This window comes from Helobdella robusta (genome assembly GCF_000326865.2).
Source record: "Helobdella robusta unplaced genomic scaffold HELROscaffold_73, whole genome shotgun sequence".
Lineage (NCBI taxonomy): Eukaryota > Metazoa > Annelida > Clitellata > Rhynchobdellida > Glossiphoniidae > Helobdella > Helobdella robusta.
Window position 1 is genome coordinate 47,973 of NW_008705415.1, and position 21,194 is coordinate 69,166.

General features: G+C 33.5%; 3 protein-coding genes across 3 annotated transcripts in view; 1 reads left to right on the top strand and 2 right to left on the bottom strand.

Annotated features, from left to right (window-relative positions):
- The window catches only part of HELRODRAFT_181576 (hypothetical protein), a gene marked incomplete at both ends in the record, with an annotated part of 22,634 nt that extends 19,892 nt beyond the window's left edge, over positions 1 to 2,742 (bottom strand). The window contains 5 exons of the mRNA XM_009031374.1: positions 148 to 245; positions 1,730 to 1,764; positions 1,879 to 2,041; positions 2,279 to 2,477; positions 2,635 to 2,742. Coding sequence (XP_009029622.1) covers positions 148 to 245; positions 1,730 to 1,764; positions 1,879 to 2,041; positions 2,279 to 2,477; positions 2,635 to 2,742 — 603 coding nt within the window. The remainder of the gene's footprint in view (positions 1 to 147; positions 246 to 1,729; positions 1,765 to 1,878; positions 2,042 to 2,278; positions 2,478 to 2,634) is intronic.
- A 1,044-nt stretch (positions 2,743 to 3,786) lies between these two features.
- Positions 3,787 to 7,702, top strand: HELRODRAFT_194303 (hypothetical protein; the record flags this gene model as incomplete). Its single annotated transcript, XM_009031375.1, has 7 exons — positions 3,787 to 4,183; positions 4,424 to 4,579; positions 4,721 to 5,916; positions 6,061 to 6,170; positions 6,289 to 6,931; positions 7,103 to 7,387; positions 7,551 to 7,702. The coding sequence occupies exons 1-7, from the start codon at positions 4,065 to 4,067 to the stop codon at positions 7,700 to 7,702; spliced, it is 2,661 nt and encodes an 886-aa protein (XP_009029623.1). The 5' UTR covers positions 3,787 to 4,064.
- A 3,060-nt stretch (positions 7,703 to 10,762) lies between these two features.
- On the bottom strand, positions 10,763 to 18,452 carry HELRODRAFT_115999 (hypothetical protein). The gene is made up of 25 exons (XM_009031376.1): positions 18,296 to 18,452; positions 18,022 to 18,145; positions 17,496 to 17,691; positions 17,269 to 17,413; positions 17,031 to 17,152; positions 16,793 to 16,858; positions 16,557 to 16,625; positions 16,232 to 16,329; positions 16,059 to 16,147; positions 15,802 to 15,941; positions 15,587 to 15,695; positions 15,205 to 15,386; positions 14,928 to 15,009; positions 14,643 to 14,717; positions 14,032 to 14,178; positions 13,392 to 13,656; positions 13,149 to 13,225; positions 12,738 to 12,873; positions 12,207 to 12,351; positions 11,926 to 12,180; positions 11,727 to 11,814; positions 11,484 to 11,575; positions 11,141 to 11,393; positions 10,854 to 10,960; positions 10,763 to 10,819 (listed from the first exon to the last, which is right to left on the bottom strand). The coding sequence occupies exons 1-24, from the start codon at positions 18,365 to 18,367 to the stop codon at positions 10,907 to 10,909; spliced, it is 3,081 nt and encodes a 1,026-aa protein (XP_009029624.1). The 5' UTR covers positions 18,368 to 18,452; the 3' UTR covers positions 10,763 to 10,819; positions 10,854 to 10,906.
- Positions 18,453 to 21,194: the final 2,742 nt, after the last annotated feature.

Consider the following 21,194-nt stretch of genomic DNA (forward strand, 5'->3'; position numbering starts at 1 on the left):
CGTTCGTTCGTTCGTTCATTCATTCGTTCATTCATTCATTCATTCATTCATTCATTCATTCATTCATTCATTCATTCATTCATTCATTCATTCATTCATTCATTCATCCATCCATCCATACATCCATTCATTCATCATCATCATAACCTGAGGAACTCCGAGCCACACTTCGGCTGCTGTCATGGCATCTCCCGCGTTTTTCACTGCGTCTCCGGAATTCCAATCTTCCCAATCCGGACATAATCCTGCCACAACAATGCAATAAATAGAGTATTAATCTGAGAAGCTCGTCATTCGGATCGAGAGAGTACGGCCAGAGTTAATTAGTCTTAAAATTGATTCAATGCTTAGTGTACGACGATGATATGCCGGAGTTTATAAGGTTATTGCAAAAATAATCAGTCCGAATAATATTTATCAGCGAAAGATTGAATATAATATAATAACACAATATAATAATAATAATAATAGTAATAATAATAATAACGATAATAATAATAACAACACAACAACAAAACAACATCGAAAATATAATTGACTTTATTTGACATGTTAAATTTAATTAGCTTAGCACAGATTAGGAAATGCGAAGTCAAGCAAACCGTGATAAATTAATAATACGTACAGTACATACATACATGCACACATGCATGCATGCACACACATATACATACATACAAACATATACACACAAATCTACACAAATACACACACACAATTGGTTGCGCGTTAAATTATATCATTCGCAACGTGATAAATTGATTAGTGTGTATATATATATCTATCTATATATATATATATATATATATAGAGAGAGAGAGAGAGAGAGAGAGAGAGAAAGAGAGTGGGTGTGTGCTGTAATTATTCAAAATCTTTATTTAATTTTAATTAAAATAACTGAAGGCGATAATGCCAAAATAATAATTGTAGTAGCAGTAGCAGTAGTAGTAGTAGTAGTAGTAGTAGTAGTAGTAGTAGTAGTAGTAGTAGTAGTAGTACAGTAGTACTGATAGTAATTGTAGTGAGGATAAAACACGTATTAACTAGTTCAGTTAATTTGATAATAATGTTCAATATGTTGAACTTATCTAAAAATTAAATTTATTTTCAAACGATTAGAGTAAACGAGAGAGAGAGAGAGAGAGAGAGAGAAATTAAAAAGATGAAAAAGAAGAGAGAGAGAGAGAGAGAGAGAGAGAGAGAGAGTGAGATGGAGAGAGAATGTTAATGAGTTAATGAATTTCTATTTCACTACTGTTACTCGATCTAATCTAAAATTATACACACACAAACACACGCGCGCACACACACACACAAACATACAGACACACACGCGCACACACACACGCACACACATACAGACAAAGGCTTTACATATTATAGTCATTCAATCCATTGATTCAATTACAAAATTATTCAGCAATTAGATTATTGAGAAAAATGATTATTATTAATGTTATTACTTCTATTACTACTGCTACTACGGCTACTACTACAACTACTTCTACTACTACTACTACTATTACTACTACTACTACTACTACTACTACTACTACAACTACTACTACTACTACTACTACAACAACAACTATTATTGCTGTTCATAACTTCAAACACAATTATCACAAACACATTCATGAAAATTATTATCACACAACTAAGCATAAACAAAACGATAACTACTACAATTATTATAATATAACTGAAAATTATAACTATAATTTTTTACCGGGAGCTATTCCATCCACCAAAGCCCCAATGGCTCTGCCATCGTGCCAATCAGTGGTGAAGTTCGAAATTTTAATATCATAAACTTTATTCTGAATCCATAATAATAACTTTTGCTTTGGGCTGATTTCGTTGTTGGTAGTTGCTGACGTGTGAGAAGCTGTTGATGTTTTGCTGTGAGTTTGAGAGTTGACTTCGACGGCGTTGTCGTCATCATCCCCCCAGTTAGGAATGGAGATGGAATAGTGGTTGATCAGCATCCAGACCAGACCGAGAATCAGTTTCAAGTTGTGGTCCACAATGTCTGTACTGTCTGTAATGGTTTTTTTTTCTGATGACAAATTATTTTAGTAACTTTTATAGATGCTGTTATTTTATAATAGCATGTGTATGTGTGCGTGCGTGTGCGTGTGTCATGTATGTTTGTTTGTTATGTGTGTGTCTTTGTTATGTGTGTCTGTGTGATATAAATAGAAATGACAATGCAGCCAGAAGATATAAAATATATATGAGTTAATAAAATTTAAAGACATCTATGAATTTATTTTACCAATGTTAACAATCCTTATTCTTTCATTTGACTGCAAAAACTTCAAAGCCATGGTAACATTTTCAAGTTTCTGGGGTCTAAATACAGGGTTTTTGTTGTATTTTTGAAACTTTTTACCAGATAAAATCTCAAGTAATGCTATTAATTTCAAGCCATCTGATAAGTCGGTCTCAATATTTTCAATGTGCTTGTCTGCAATCTATAAAATAGTGAAATTAATTAAAAATAAAATGACATTTTTTAGTTTTTATTAATATGAAATTTTATAATCAGTATTTTTAATTGTTGATGTTTGTAAAATATAATTATATTATAATAATATTAATATATTATAATTATTGTGAAAAAAAACTGACTTTAAGCCTTTCATTAATCCACCTAGTAAAAGTATTTTTTTGGATAATTTTCCATGTGGCATCGTCCCCAATCCTCCGATCGTTTTCGTGATTTTGATCAGTGGTCATAACTACTTTTTATTTAGATTAGTTAGCTTTAGTTTAGTTTAGTTTAGTTAGCGTCTAGCAAATTTTCTATTTTCGCAGTTTTTCACTAATTCAAATTGGACTTAATTTTGTTAAAATAATAATAATATTAGAACAGTACACACAAATCAATAATTGAATGTATGTATAATATTTCAAATACTATTTCTCGAATTTATTGATTTAAAAAACATAAATCAAATTTAAATTTAAATTAAATCCATTTTTAGTTTTTAAACTAATTAATCAAGGTAAGCACAAAATTCATAGGTAAACTTCATTTTTAAAAAATCATCAAACGATCACTTTAATCCAACTTTTTCATACATTTTCTCATAAATTCTCATCTTATAATTGATCAAAGTATATTAAAAATATGAAATAATCATAATATCAGTATCTCTGAACGCAAATTTAATCCAATTAAAAACAGATAAAAAGGACAATTATGTTTTACAGAATGAAAGATAATAAGCATGTAATAGTACTGCACATTTAAAAGCTTATGGTGCATAAATTATCAGTATATACACGCATTTGTATGTGTATATATATTTATATATATACATGCTATATATATATAATATACTATAGAATATAATATAGAATAAATAAATATATAACCATACAAGTAAGTATATGTGTGTGTATATTAATGTATTGTATGTGTAGCACATTTTCAACGGTATAACACATGTGTGCATTTTGTGAAATTTGTATAGTGTTGTGTATGTGTATACAACTGTATTTGTGTGTTTGTATGTGTATGCAAATTTGTTTGCATATGTGTGTTTGTATGCGCGCATGGGTCTGTATTTATTTATATTTTATGTGTTTGTAATGTTTAGTAGTTATATGAGTTTATTTTTTTTTAATGCCGTGTTAGACAGAATATTTTTTAAATTTTGCAAGAAATTAAATAGTTTTTATTAAAACAAATAAAAACTTTTATTTAAAAACACATATTTACCTTAAGCTAGACAAATAATTAATTTGTCTAATTACATCGGCTTTCCGTAGTTTGATTTCATTTAATTGTTTTCAGCTTGCTTCGCGAAATTGGCCGAAATTTTAAAATTTTATTTAAAAAGAATTCTAAATTTGTTTTAAGTTTCTTTTAAAATTAAAAAAAATTAAACAATTTTATTAATTTCCACAACGAAGTGATGTTTCGCGGCTGTAAAATTGCAATACATGGGTCGCACTGACCGTGGCTGTGCATGTTGACTGCTTGGCCTTAGGACTAGGAAAACCAAAAATCCTAACAACCTACCTAAAAATAATTCATTAAAAATAGGTTCGAAATGTTTTTGTTAGGTTGGCTCTCTTCGTTGTTTTCCCCCACTTTGGCGAGTTATTTGTTAGAGGTTGTAGTTTATGCTGTCATAGATCAAAGGATTAAGGACAGACTTTATGTCACCAGGTTTGCCTACCAGCCATATTAATTGAATTAATTAATGATTTTATTTGTTATTTCATAATTTTTTAGTAATACTACAGTTCAATAAGTTTTACTGTACTGTTAGTACAAAAATAATTTTTATTTAGATTCAAATTTTGTCACATTCAGGATTCACTGAATATAAAATATATATATATATATATACAATATAATCACAATAGCATAATGATTATTATTATTATTAAAAAAATAATTGATTAGGAGACCCAATGAAAAAGTAAAAATATGGATGGAGGAATGCATGATCCTGTTTATCATTGCATTCCTGGTGTGGTTTCATCACTTCCCATACTTCCTGTGCACTATGATCCTATGCACCATTGGCACTCTCCTTGTTTGTCACGCTGCTCAGATAGGGTCAGTTAGTGTCATTAGTTAGGATGTCGTTTTGTTTTTATTCAAATTTTGTTTTTTCATTTACGGATGAGGATTGATTTAAACTTTTCTAAAAAAAAATGTTGATTTATTTTTTTTTTTTTTCATTTTTCATATCTAAAGATGTTGGTTTTATTGGATTACCGACTGGTACAAAGAGTTTGGGGAACATCAAGAATCAGTGGATAGAGTGAATAAAAATAAAAGAGTGCAAGCAGAGCAAAATTTCAAAAACCTTCAGAACAAGCCGTCAGCCATCAACATACATCATCAATCCATATATAAGCCTCAAATAAAACCATCCACTACAAAATTGTTGAAAATTGATGACATGAGTGATGATGAATGCGACGAAAACATGCCCCCACCTAACATTACACTAATCAAACAGTCAGATAGTGCCAGTAAAATCTGCTTAAAATTTGCCCCTGATGTTGCTGATAAATTGAGCTATCCTTTTGAACGGCAGCCAAAACCAACCCCATCAAAAATTCAGTCAAATCACGTTGTCAACCATCACCAAAAAGTAGAAAATCAATTTTCTTTCCTATCTCCATCATCTTGGAGACAAAGGCTGATTTCATCTATTCGTCCGAGGCCTCCAATACATAATGAAATGAGCAACGAGAACCAGGTGCATTCTGCCAATGTTTTCCTTAGACCTATTGCCCAACAACAGCCACAGCAGCAGCAACAACAACTACTACAACAGAAACAACAACTTCAGTTGAACTTAATGTTTCAACCTCGTGGTTTGAAGAATAATATGGAGAACCTTTGTTTTTTCAACTGTGTCATCCAGGCCCTATCCAGAACTGATAAGCTAGTGACAGAGTTAATGAGAATTTCAGGTCACATGCGGACAGACAACCAGATTCTAAGTGAAGTCATCAACGTTTTTGCTGCCCTAACCAATCCAGATCCAAGTTTCAATAATCCTCTGTCTTCATCTCAAAAATCACCAATCCCAGTCGACACTACTAATCTTAGATTAGCTCTTCTATCTAAAAATTATCCAATAATCAGTAGTAGTAGTAGTAGTAGCAGCAGTAGTAGTAGCAGCAACATCAGCAACCACAACGGCCGCAAGGTGGCATCAAATGTTTTTGCTGGTGGGGCTCATCAAACCTACTCAATGAAATTAGTTAGGAATGCAGATGTAACAAGTAGTTTTACTGACATCAGTGGCGGTAGTGGTTGTCGTTTGCTGCAGCTGCCGGGGAGTGGAGAGAAGCAAGAAGAGCAAGATGTGGCTGAGATGCTGATGTGGATGTTGAATAGGTTGAGTCAGATTGTGTCCAGGATACCAGAGGCCCAAGGTATTTCTTCATTTTGCTTTCTATTTTGTTTATTATTTATTATAAAAATACAAGTGTATGCAGACATGTGTGGGTATACAATAGAAATACATGAAGAAACGTTCATATACAAACTTGTACAAATGTACACACGTACAAATACAGACTTACACAGAAGAAGTGCCTTTTACAAGGAGCATGTGTACTTACAATCTAAGTACAATGATCCTGACCTAAGTACGATTGCACTGTTGAAAGAGTACCATCAAGCTCAGGTATGCTGGTATAAACGATGACGGTTGATTGATTGATTGCTTGATTGATTGATTGATAGAGTGATTGATTGACATGTTTGAGTAATCATTCTTACTATATCATATTACCTTTCAACAGCTACGATCAGCAACGACAACAACAGCAGCAGCACTAGAACACGAACTCACATTAGCTGATCTTGACTGGCTGCTCTACAAACAACAGGCTCCCATCACTCTTGCTACATGCTCTAACATCGAAGAACGACACAGCAACTACAATTCAACTACAACAGCCACAACAGCAGCCACAACAATCATAGATGATCTATTTACAGGGCAGTTATCATTCTCAAATCGTTGCATTCGTTGTCGCCAGATTTCCGCGACGACGGATGTTTTTAAGGTTCTACCCGTTGCCGTTCCCGCAGATGATTCTAGAATCGTCTCTATCGAACAGTGCCTACAAAATCTGACGGTTGCAGATAGCGTCAGTACTGATTCCAATGGAAATGTCTGCCAATTTTGTGTCTCCAGCATGACCCCAAATAAAGATTTAAATAGATCAAGATCGCTAATCAGTAGCAGCAGCAGAGATAATGTTTTAGCCTCGTCACCAGTGAGTAATGAGGGAACCTTACCAGCTTTTGATAACCACACAATGCTCGATCTGTTGTCTCCCATTAAGAAAAACGATGGCGGCGCCGTTGTTGACGGGTCAAAGTTCAATCTGGGGTCAAATGAAGTTCTTAACCTTGACTCTCGATCACGCTCGCCATTGGGTTATCACATTCTAAATAAATTATTATTTATTGATTCATTTGCTGATGATAGATGAGTATAATAATGAATATAACATGTTTCTATCACACTTCTACATATATGTGTACAAACAAAGTTTTTTTACAGACTCACATACACAAGCGTAAACATACACATACACACACACACAGCCTCCTTATCATGCGTCAGACAAACGACAATCACACGAATACCTGAGTACCTCGTGATACAACTCATGAAATTTCAAGTCCAATCGATCGAACCCACCACAAATTCGCACATCCCTGCTACTACGTCTAAATTGGTGACCAAAGTTAGACTGACCAGTAGGCCAATGGATGTGGGTTCGTTAACGATGCGATGTCGTAGAGGTCAAGATGGTATCAAGATCATGCACCGATTGTATGCCGTCATATTGCACTCTTCTTCTCGCGATGATCGCAACACATCGGAAGGTAGTTCTTCTCGCGGCCGTCCTTGTTATCTCTTGTTACTTTTTACCTTTCTTGCTGTCCGTAAGCATCTTCATCGTATCGTTGCACACACACACACACACACTTCATCGTATCGTTGCACACACATACACACACACAAACAAACACACACACATACGAACAGGTCACTACAGGGCGTTGATATGCAGTAACCAATCAACGTGGCATCTAGTTGACGACGAAACCGTGCATTACATTGAGAATATCGAAGATTTACTACAGAACACCTACGTACAACAAAATGCTTACCTACTTTTCTATTGTAAAGTTGTCTGACTAGTTGATCAACTGACCGATTGATTGAATGTCAAGACATCTGATTGATTGATTGAATGTTTTGGTAGATTAGTTAGGTGGATAGATTTGCTTAGTTTATATGTTAATTTGTTGACAAGATGCATTAACTAGGTAGACTTATCAATATTTTGTTTTCATATTTGCATTAATGACATTAACATAATCTCATTAATTAGTTAATTGATTGATTAATTAATTAATTAATCAACCAATTAATTATAAAAACCAACGATTGATTGGCTTTGTAATCATTACATGGCATTAAACGTTTTGTTAAATAAAATGAATTTAAATAAACAAAACTCTAAAATGAACATTGCTACTTTTTTGCTATTAGTAATTATTAATCCATATTTCATTTGCTTGTTGTTTCTATATGAGAAATTATTCACCAATATTTATCTGCCTGTATTATAAGGCACATATATATATATATATATATATTATAAATATATATGTATATATAGCATATGCTTATCAAACCATGCAGCTGTTTCTAAATGTTTTGTATATAAAACAATGAATACGATAGCTTTTAGTGTACATATGTATGTTTGTATGTACGTATACAATGTTTATTGTATTGTATGTTCACTTTGTATGTACGTATATGTATTTGTGTGTGTATATTGACGCCTGAATCTCTAAATGTTCTTCGTGTGTATAGTTATACATATAATGGAAATATATAATACATACATATGTATGCGTACATGTTTGTGTAATCACACATACTTTAGCTCTGGTATTGTTTGTATAGCGTACAATTCTTGGTATTTAATTCTATCTTGTGTATATGTGTAAGTGCCTTAGATTAGATGGTTAAATACGATAAACATATTAATGGCTAACTTAATGTTCGTTATTCAAGTTTTTTTTATGATTCTTCTAGTTAGCATTAATTGAGCAGTTGAATATATGATCGATTAATTAATTGATTGGATGATTGATTAATTGATTGGATGATTGATTGATTGACTGATTGAGAATGTATAAATCGATTCGTTTGCCTCCTGTTTAATAATGATAATAATTGAATATTCTTTCATTCTCGTATAAATTTAACATGAAAGTAGAGAAAAATAAAACCAGAATACACACATTCTACATATGGTGTATTGTATTGTATGTGCGTGTGTATGTGTGTGTTTATCTATCTATACGTGCATGTATGTCTGTGTGTGTGTGTTTATCTATCTGTATGTAGGTGTGTGTGATTGTTTTAGATACATTTTCACCGTAACTTATACATCACAAAGAATAGGAAATAATGATGATTAACTGTATATCATCCGGCCTTTAATTTCGGTGCCAAATACATTTAAATAATTAACTAAATAAATAATAAAATTAATATCATCTATCAGATAACATTTATTTATTTATTTTAACAATTCAACAATAGATTAGTACATAGATTAGTACATAAATAAACGCATTCGATCATTTGGATTTTACAATTGGATTACATTACAATTGGATTAGTTAATTTTATAAAATAATTCAAATGTCAAATCTAACAACATCTAGTAAAAGCAATGACAAAAATATGAAGGATATATATATATATTATAACAGAAAAACAACACAGAAAAAATGTTTAAAACCTTTTTGATTTAAAAACTACTTAGATTAATATCAGCCTTTAGTTTAGGTAGTTAGGTGATTAATTAGTGACACTAAAGAAGCTATAATGTATAATCTTTCAAAAATTAAACAAATGCAACACACACAGATACGCATTCATATATCATTAATACATAGGATACATATCCAGAGATTCATCTTAGATAGAAATAGGCTTAACAGTAGAAATTCACAACGTTAAATAAAAATACACACAGACAATAGCAACAATGAGAATAATATCAATAATAATATAATTATTATAATACCATACAATACCGTTATACCAAGCATGTATAATATATAGTATTGTACAGTGCGGTATAGATGCGACAAAAATGTAGTAATAAATATGCCAAGAAATGTTTTGTCTTTTGATTTAACGGATGCATAATGAATGAATGAATGAATGAATGAATGAATGAATGAATGAATGAATGATAGTAAAAAACTGGAAGAAAGTCAAACAAAAATGAAATAAAAGAGTATCAAACAAACATGCAGAAGAAAACATTTTTGTAGAAGGAATGAGTGATGGAATAAATTAAATGACTAAAACTGGAACTGTATGAATATACTATATTTATACACATACATATATATATATATATATATATATATATATATATATATACACACACACTTATACACATGTGTATATTAGTATACACACATATGTAAGGTAGATTCTCAAATAAATGCTATACAATTTCATTTAAATTAACACATGCAACCTAAACAACATCAACAAAACATAAAAAAGTATAGAAACATATGTTATATATATATATACATATATATATGTATAATTGTATATATTAAAACAATATTACATATCGTATATAGATAAATATGCAACAATATCATATAAATAGCGTATAAATAATGATCACACTCTATAATGAAACGTTGTGAAGTTGTAGGTATGAGACATAAACACACATACATACGCACACACACGCGCGCGCGCACACACTCACAAACACATGTATATATATATATATATATATATATATATATATATATATATATATATATATATATACCAATCAATCATATCATATATGTTCAACTTGCTAGATCGACCAATCACATTTTGGACCAACACATTGATGACCTTATCAATATATTGCATCGACCAATCACGTCATCCTTTCGTTTTATCATTTCAACCAATCACAATGGAATATTCTACTTTCATCACACAACAATCTCTACTCAATGCGCTAATACATACGGGTCATACAAGCCAAATGTGTACATTTTTCTCACCATAAATTCCATTTCATAACTTTATACAAACCAAATTCGATAAAGAGACAAATAATTTAAAAAATTAAATAACAAATAAATGAAAAATTAATTGAGTAAATCAATTAACTGAGTTAATTAATTAATCAATTGATTGATTGATTGAGTGAAAGCAATACATTTAAATACATCTAATTATCCAGTCAGGTCGTCATTACAATTTACCTGCTAATTACCTGTAACTGTAGTAAAAGTTTACCTGTAAATTGATTGTAAACCAGACTATGGGAATCTATTCCACCATAATTAGGTCAGGGCCATTCTCTCATCCCTATCTCCGCTCTCATAGTAACTTGGAGTCTGAAAGGAAACAGTAAAACTACTACTACTATTATTATCATTATTATTATTATTCACCAACCAATCAGCCAACCAACCAAGCAGCCAACAAACCAACCGACCGACCAATCAACCAGCCAACAAACCAACCAACCAACCAATCAGCCAGCCAGCCAACCAGCAAGAGACCAACCAACCGACCTTCCTACTCACTCCAACCATCGATCCAACGATATTATTTCCACCACCAGCAATATTCCCGCCACTTCCGCTGCCAGTTATCTTTCCGAAGAATGAATTTTTCTTACGCCCAGCTGCAGACTTGAACTCAATAGCGTCAAACTGCTCCTCCTCCTCGCCTTCATCAATGCCACACGAGTCGACACCAGGCAGCTCCATGCCATCTCTGGCGTGGCTTGACGATTCCACCAGCTTCATGTACTTGTACTGCAACCTTGGGCAAGGGTCATTTTTGATTGATTTGTTACACACTTGTTACACAGTGGCAAATATAGTAAATGGCAAATTAGTAGCAAATGGCAACTTTCTGTTTTTGTTCCAGCAGTAGATTAGGATGACGATGGACAGGAGTCCGATGAAGAGGAACACAGGCACCAGTATAATGAGCACCTTCATCTGGAGAGCAGTGCAGACATCACCATCATTATTATCATCATCATCATTATTCTATTTGTAATCATCGCCACCATCACCACCATCATCATTACCATCATCATCAGCAGCAGCAGAAGCAGCAACGACAACAGCAACAAATAAACAAACTGACCCAAAGAGGAGAAGTGGACTTGAAGAACCATAGCGGACTGCACTCCTCCACCCTCGTCATCACCACTGATGATGGCACTACACATCTCCTGATGATAATGATTACAACTATGATAACAGTGATGATGATGGTGGTGGTGATAATGATTACGATACAATCGTTATTGAAACTGGAATTAAAACCGAAGAAATAAAAAAACCCATTAGTCTTCTTCATAACTTCCTGCCTGCCACCAACACATTCGCCACTGAATTCCTCAAAATCCTCCTCAGTGCAGATGGGGCAAGCAGATTTGGTCTTCCATAGAATCACAAAGTTACACCCGTCACACGTGCCATCCGGACAGTCAGGCGGTAAAACTAATTCCTCTTTGTCTGACTGCTGGGGTCCACCGCCCATGTTACAGCGAAGAATGATGATGGTGGTACGACCCGATTTGCAAGCTCTTGTCAATCTGGATTTACAAAAAATGTAACAGACAGATGTCTAGAAAAAGAGAGAAAGAGACGATTGTTAAGAGAGAAAGAAAGAAAAGGAGAAAACGGAGAGAGATAGGGAGGGAGAGAGAGAGAGAGAGAGAGAGTACATAAACGCAGAGAGATTACAACAGGAAAAGATTGAAGAACTGCAACTTACTGGTCTGACTTGTAGATGAAATAAACTTCCTTGGCGTCATCTGTTGAATTAAATATTGAACATTCTTGTCCAAACTAAAAGACAATCAAAAAACAACATCAATAACAAACAAACAAACAAACAAACAACATCAATAACAAACAAATAAACTAACAAGCAAACAAACAAACAAACAGACAGACAGACAACTTGCCATTAAATTGAAAGTTGGCAGCCTTGATGAGTTTACTCATGTTAGAATCTCGTTCATCTGTCACCATTTCTAGTCTATCCCCAAAACTGTTTTGTAAACAATATTCGAATCCATTTCACACACGCACACACACACACACACACACACACACAGATAAACATCACATACACACACGCACACACACACATTACACACACACACACACACACGTACGCACGCACACACACACACACACAGACAAACGGACCTCAGAGGATTAGTAAGAGTCACCAGGCCCTTATCACCAGGCAGAGCAGTCGTCCTACAGATAGAGACATACTGGCCGTCATTGGTTGGCATTTCCAACGAATCCTGTTTCAAGAAATTTGAAATTTAAATATTTAAAAAAGTTAAATTATTAAAAATAATAACAAAATAGAGTAGGAATTTTGAATGTAATTGTCGAAAAAATAAAAAAAAAACCAAAAAAAAAATTGAAAAAGTCAAACCTCATCATCCTTAATGGTGAAATTAGAAGCGCAATAGGCGAGTGAACTGCCAGACACGACCTGCGAAGAAGTAGCGGCCACTGTAGCTGCTGGGTTTCCTGTAACCTTGCGTTGGTCGCTGCAGAGAGAGATATTGAAGAGATGAAAATACCTGTAGCCGCTCGTGGTAAAGAGGTGTGGCCCTTGAAGTAGCCTCGGCCTGTGATTGGATGGTTGTTTCAATGTGATGGTTGTTTCAATGTGATGGTAATTTCATTGTGATGGTTGTCTCAATAGGATGGTTATTGTGTTGTGTGTTTAACTGGTTTTTGAATGCTTAAAAAAGGATTTTTTGCTAACAACACCAACACAGGACAGCAACTGACCCACTAAGACTCCTGAAATCATAGCTGTTGTTACTGCTAGGCGATTTGTAAGTGCAATCAGTGACACAGACATCGTGCTCAAACTGCCTAAGTCCCTCCCCACATTTGACACATGCCTCGGCGCCCCAACCATCAAAATTTTGAGATAGGATGGTATTGCCCTGGCAGGGTTTGCAAGTCAGGCTATCAGGGTCCACATAGTGCCCAACGGAGCATGGAATACAACTGAAAGTGTGTATGCGTTTGTGCTGTTTGTATGTGACGCGTGTTTGTTCGGCTTTGTATGCACATGCTTTGTATGTGTACATTTTTGTATGTTTAGGTTTGTATGTGTACCTGAACATGTTTTGTACGTTTCTGTTTGCATATATGTATGTAAATGTTGGTAATAGACCATAATTTTTACAATACTCTATAAATTCTACCGAATGTTTGAATTCGGAAAATAAGTTTATTTTGAATTTTAATAAACTAAACGTTCACCAAAAGACTTTAGTGAGAAAAATCGAAAAAACGAACTACAAACATATTAACGCCAAACATTCAGTAGAATTTATAGAATATTGTAAAAATATATGTATGTGTGCACGTAAGCAAGTGGGTATGTAAGCAGTTGTTTGCACTGACCCATCATGGGTGACTCCTTGGGGGCAAGCCTCACAGTCACTGGCCCCACCAGCAATTGTATTTGTAATATTTATCGAATACAGCCTGGCTTCTTGAGTCTTCCTCTCCATAGATGGCAGAATATTCATCAAGAGATTATCAACCTCCCGAGAAGATGAAGATGGGTAGGAAAATGATGAAGATGAGGAGGAAGATGAAGATAATGAGGATGGGAGAGGTGACTGTTGAAATGTCCAGGAGAACATTATGTTCCTCGTTGTGTAGATGGGAAGCCTGCATGACATTTTTCAGTAGTAATTACTATCTTATTGAAAGTTAGTTAGTTACAAAATTGTAACACATTGTAGTAGTGATTACTATATTACTGAAGATTTGTAAACGAATTGTGATACTGATAACAATAAACAGTAAGCAGTTACAGTATGTTACAAACTACTGATACTTAGATAGCAGAGACTGATTTAAATGCAAAATTAGCAACAAACAGTTACAAACACAACAGTATAACAGTACTTTTTAAATAAACATACAAAGAACATTCTTTCAAACAGATCCCTAATGAAAGTAGTATTAGCAGAACACAGTAACGAGTGAAAAATAAAATAACTACAAACGTGAATTTCTGCTTCTGCGTACCACCAGACCATGACTCAACCACTTTCAGAGCTTCTCTGCCAACTTTCTAGAAGGTGGTTTGCATTAGTAAAACTAATGTTCAAAATGGTTTTCAACATATACATAAATTAGAACTTAATTTAATACAGCTTTACATACTGACATGCACATGTGACAGCTTCAAATACAAAGTTAAATTGCACGATAAGAACGAATGCAAAGTGAGGAATTGTGCAATATGAGTAAACAAAAACAAAAGGGCGTACAGACACGAAACCTGTATGAAGAAAAGTGTACACTCATCTGTACAAATAGTCTCAAATACAAATGACACATAAGCCACTGGCTTGTTATTGTTACTATTCTTATTCTCACTATCACCACCATTGTATGACTTCCTCTTGGATCTACCAGTTTTACGCATACCAACAGCATCGTCGTCGTCATCATTATCAGAGTCGCCGTCGTCATCGTCATCACCATCAGAAGAATAATAATTATTGTTGTTGTTGTTGTTGTGGCGACCAAATGAGTAGACAGACGATGATGACGACGATGTTGATGTTGATCTTCGATTGTTGTTGTACCTAAATCCAGGGATGTTGATGTTGAGGAGGAGGAATGACGACGGACTGTTTCCTGCTGTCGTTTTCACGTAATCCTTTTCCACGATCCATCCATCCTTCTGAGAGCAATCCGATTCCATTGCTGTGGTAACAGTTTTTATCATGATAGTCTGATGATGGATTGATTAATTGTTTAATGAATGGAGAATACAAATGATAGAATGAAAGATTCAAATAAGTGAATGAATTAGCCAGCAACAAAATTTCTTAACAACCAGTTGACCAACCAGCTAACCAACTGGCCAAACACAAACAATTAACCATTGGCGGGAATGCACTGAGTAGTGATGTTCCAATCGGCCAGTATGACATTCTGCCACGAGTTTATGTACATCCCTATTTGTGGCGACGTCGAGGACGGACACTCGCGGCACGCCTCGTCTTTTTTTCCGGATGAAAAATAATTCTTAGGACAGAAGCTGAAATTATTAAAATGATGATGAATACAGATAACACGAATGAAAATGATGATAACGGTACGGATCTTCATCATCATCTTCATCGTCGAAGCCACAGACGTAGTACCTGCAGCTGCCATTAACGAGTTGGGTTCCTGGGTTACAGGGAGAGCAATCCTCCAGGGCTCCAGGCTCCGGCAACTTAACCGATCCGGATTTTAAAGGGTCGCATATTTTGTTCTCATTCCATTTATACACAACAGAAGTCTGGTTGTGTGATGATGCACAAGGGTTAACATCAATAGATGCATACTTGTCACTCTTTTTTAATCATCACCACCACTATCAGCATTATCAAAAAATTATCATCGTCGTCGTCACCACCTTTCCATTTGAATCGCAAGAAGTGTAGGACTGATAGTAATCAGCATCTGTGCATTTTGGCCTGTCCAAGCATCTTTCAGATTCTGACTCTGTTTGATGGTGAAGATGACACCATTATCATCATTACCATCATCGTCATCAGCAGCAGCACAGCCCATCATCATCTCACTCACCCGAATACTGATGAGCAGGGCATGGTACACAGCTACTGGCCAGCCTCAGTGAGTAAGTGTTGGAATCACATGGCTCGCATTTTTGTTGGCCCTCCGTACTGTATGTCCCTGATAGTGATGATGAATAATATCAATGATGATGACGATGATGATGGTGGTGGTGATGATGAGTAAAATGTTCCTGAAGATGATGGTGAAGATGAATAAGATGATTATGGTGAGTAAGATGATGAAGATAATAATAAACGACGTGACAATGATGGTGAAGACTGTGATGATGGTGATGTTGAGAATGATGTGAGAGAGAAAAAAAACATCATTTCACAGGCCTGCTCTACATGGAGTGCATTCAGATGTAAACGCTATTCCTGAAAATGAAACAAACATTACCATCCTCATCATTATAAAGAACATGTAATGATGACACAATCAATCTTCGTTTAGCATACAAATGATATCAAATTATCAGATATCATTATCTCCAATGATAATACCAAAGCTGATGAATATTGACACCAATGATAATGACCTTGAACTTCAATGAACTTGATCTTGATGTACTTCTTCAGCTTAACTCGCTCCCTATCCATTCCGTCATTCGGGATTGGGAATACTGTCCAAATCAATCTGGTGAACGTCGTCGTCATCATTCAAAACACATCACTATCGTCGTTATTATTATCAAAATCATTTCCTCTTCATCATCTTCAAAGAAAAATCGTCGTTATCATTATCAAAATCACTTCCCCTTCATCATCACAATCATCACCATCATCTTCATCCCCATCACTAGGTTCACCTGTTTAATCCAGGTGCAATATCGATCCTCCTCAGTGAAAACTTTCCCTCCTCGGTTTTTTTTAAACTTTTTGAGAGACCCCCGGCCAGGTTACTAACTCTTTCACACCTTTCATTTTCTAACTAAGGACAAAAATAAATATAATTCATTTTAATTTATTCCTAATTTTCAGAAGAAAAGTTTAACTAAAAACTCTAAAAAACAATGACAACAAAAAAACAAACAAATGCTGAACAACCTGAAATCCAAACCAGGAACCATCGTCATTGTTTTCGTAGGTGAAAGTGACATGACCTTTTCTAACGAACTCTGCTTCATAAGTCAAGGACATTGGACAGCCAGTAACATTGGCTATTAGATACTTTCCAGAAGCCACCCAACCACTAAAAGTGAAAAAGAAATGTACATGGATGAACCAGCAGTACTTCAAAAAGTCATTTTGAAAATTCAAAATTCTCAGCTAACCCAGTGCAATTCACTTTTTCGCTCTCACTGAACAAATAAAGAGATGGATGTTTTTCCATCCTGACAGTAAAATGATTAGGCATGACCTGCCAATCATCATATCTGACTCCACCCCCCAATGAAAATGTACCACTAGGGCACTTTTTACACTCTTGATCCTCAATGTCCAAATAGTGGCCAGATTCGCATGTGAAATCTTACAGAAAAATTTCAATTAAATTTTTTTAGAAATGTGTTTGATGAAATATTACATGTTAAATAATCTTACTCTATTATTTAATACTTTTTATAAATTTTAAATAAGGTTCAGTTGTAAATTATGCAATTTACTACTAGAATTAAACAATTAATATAAAATTCCCATAGGATAGAGTATTATAGACTATAGTATAGTATAGTATAGAAGACAATAGATAGATGAATAGAAAATAGAGAGAGACATTAATATCAATTTTCATGGCAAACAAATAATCAGATATTTTATTTTATAAATAAATTAAATGTAATCAATAGAAACTTAACTTACTGCACTTTTTGCCCCGAACTGGTAAAGTTAGTGAATAATTAGCACATCTACTTGTCTTAGGGATGGAAACTCTCCACCTGTTACCATCTTGATCACACTCAGTGTATTGAAACATGAAGTCAGACTTTCAAATTGATCAAATTAATCATATTATTTATCCGAATTCTAATTAAATTTTATTGTTGTAAACTATGAAAAAACGAGTTTGTAAAATTTAAATAAAAATGGCAAGCTGAGAAGATTCTCACAATTATTAAAAAAGCAACATACAAACCTTATCACAATTTTGGCTACCATATGCGGCGTAAAAAATGGAAATAAATGCAAAAACCGTTAGAGTAAACATTTTTAAATTAATTTGCAGTTTCGGAAAGTATTAAAACAACTTTAAAAAGTTACAATCTGCCATTTCGGCAATTTACTAATTAATTTTAAAATCTAGTATAATTTTAAATGGCGACTTAGCCAAATAATGAGGCGCTTAATTTTAGTAGCTAAAGTAAGCGTATAGATAATTAGTGATATTTTAATTTAATTTTATTAAGTACTTCAGTATATTTAAATAGATTTTTCATGTTTGCCGTATTTTTAATACTTTATTTTTTGTTGAATATTTTCTATTTCAGACGGTTTGGTTGATATTTTCATTACGTTTATTGATCAGGCATGTAGTTATATTTGGCCATATATAATGAATTCTATATACATGTATTTAACATAGCAAAATACAGAGGTAATATATCATAATATTATATATATTATGTCGTAAAGTTTTACATATATAACTAATATATTATAACCGGCTTGAACAACTTCTGTCTGTCCGTAGCATCTTCATCAATAGCAGCTACAAATCAAAATTAAACTACTACAAAATCACACACACACAACACACACACTCACTCACACAACATACACACACACATCCACATGTATCACTTTTTTCGGTAAGTATGTACAAGCTAGTTTGTGTATTTACACTTGGACTCGAAAAGAAACACCTTAAAACGTCATTAAAATATTTATTTGTGAATTTATTTAAATAATTTGGAAAAATGCTAACGACATATTACGCGCGCAGATGTGTAAAGAAAACTGGAAAAAATTTCGCCATCCTATTTCTAGCTGGAAAATATCTGATTATATATATATATATATATATATATTTATATATTCACATATACATATATATATATATATATATATATTCACATATACATATTATATATATATATGTTTATATATATAACACATACAATATCTGTTTCATTAAATATAATTGAAACACGTTACGTCAGAGTTTTTTTTTTCGTCAGATCGGATATAGCGAACTTCGTTATTACGAATATCTCTTTCTTCCTTTCTCTCTCTATCTCCTTTTCTCTCTCTCTAGCTCTCTTTTTTTTATAAATATATGCATAAATAAATAAATATATGTATATATATTTATATTATTATTTTATTCTACAGTATCATTTTATAAAAATATTAAATATATTAATAATAATAATAGTATTAATTATAACAACGACAATAAATATAATGATGATATTAATAATAATTATTATAATAATAATAGTGAGAATAGTTAATGTTCAGCAATACGAATTGTTTTGCCTTACGTATGCGTGTGTGCATGAATGTATGTAAGTATGTAAGGGTGTGTATGTTTGTGTGTAGGTTTGTATGTATGTATGTTTGTGTGTATGTATGTAAGTATGTATGTATGTATGTATGTATGTATGTATGTATGTATGTATGTATGTATGTATGTATGTATGTATGTATGTATGTATGTATGTATGTATGTATGTATGTATGTATGTATGTATGTATGTATGTATGTATGTATGTATGTATGTATGTATGTATGTATGTATGTATGTATGTATGTATGTATGTATGTATGTATGTATGTATGTATGTATGTATGTATGTATGTATGTATGTATGTATGTATGTATGTATGTATGTATGTATGTATGTATGTATGTATGTATGTATGTATGTATGTATGTATGTATGTATGTATGTATGTATGTATGTATGTATGTATGTATGTATGTATGTATGTATGTATGTATGTATGTATGTATGTATGTATGTATGTATGTATGTATGTATGTATGTATGTATGTATGTATGTATGTATGTATGTATGTATGTACGTATGTTGAATATGTTAAATAATGTATATAACATCACAATACTAAGTTATTGAAATTTGTTTATCGGTCATCATCGTCGTCGTCATCCTCTTCACAATGCCATCAAAATTAGGTGAAGGTCATAGATGAACTAGTTCAAGGTCAATCCAAAATCTGGTCAAACTGAAATTAGGTCAGAGCAGAATGACGTCAAACCAAAAATCATAAAGAAGGTGATCCGCTGAACGACTGTACCCATAGACCTTGGTGACGTCACGAATAATTTCATGCTCAAGGAACCTTTTGTGTGTTTTGTAGTGTGTGTGTTTGTTTGTCTGTGTGCGTGTGTTTGCGTTTGTGTGTATTTGCGTGCGTGTGTGTGTGATTTATAAATTAACACAATTGTTAGATCATTGGTGAAATAATCTCGATTTATAAATAATGATTTCATGTCAGCCAGTACAACAAGCAACCAAACACACGCACACGCACACGTACGCACACACACACACACACACACACACACGTTACACACACGCAAACACGTACGTTCGTACTCACGCACACACAAACAAACACACGCACACACACAAACAAACAAACAGCCCAACCAGAAAATAAGTTAAATTCAGCAAAAGCCTCGACAACATTCTCTGGATATCTCTCATAACTGTAATGCATTTTTTGTGTTTGTTGTTGTTGATGTTGTTGCTGCTGATGATGATGTTGTTGTTGTTGCTGCTGCTGTTGTTGTTGATGGTTCCAAAATTTCGTTTTGTTTGCTAGGGGTGGAACAAAAACACTAGATATCGTCGGTCGCGTTGATTTGGCGCTTGATTTTTTAAATGGGTCGTCGTTACTGGGGTATTCTACGATTGATTGATTGATTGATTGATTGATTGATTGATTGATTGATTGATTGATTGATTGATTGATTGATTGATTGATTGATTGATTGATTGATTGATTGATTGATTGATTGATTGATTGATTGATTGATTGATTGATTGATTGATTGATTGATTG

Excerpts from the sequence above, each read along its gene's own strand:
- HELRODRAFT_115999 (XM_009031376.1), bottom strand. The coding sequence starts at position 18,367 with ATGTTTACTCTAACGGTTTTTGCATTTATTTCCATTTTTTACGCCGCA. Across the intron at positions 17,692-18,021 it reads AGTTCGGGGCAAAAAGTGCA|ATTTCACATGCGAATCTGGC; the intron begins GTAAGTTAAGTT and ends TTTTTCTGTAAG. Across the intron at positions 15,696-15,801 it reads CTCGTTAATGGCAGCTGCAG|CTTCTGTCCTAAGAATTATT; the intron begins GTACTACGTCTG and ends TAATAATTTCAG.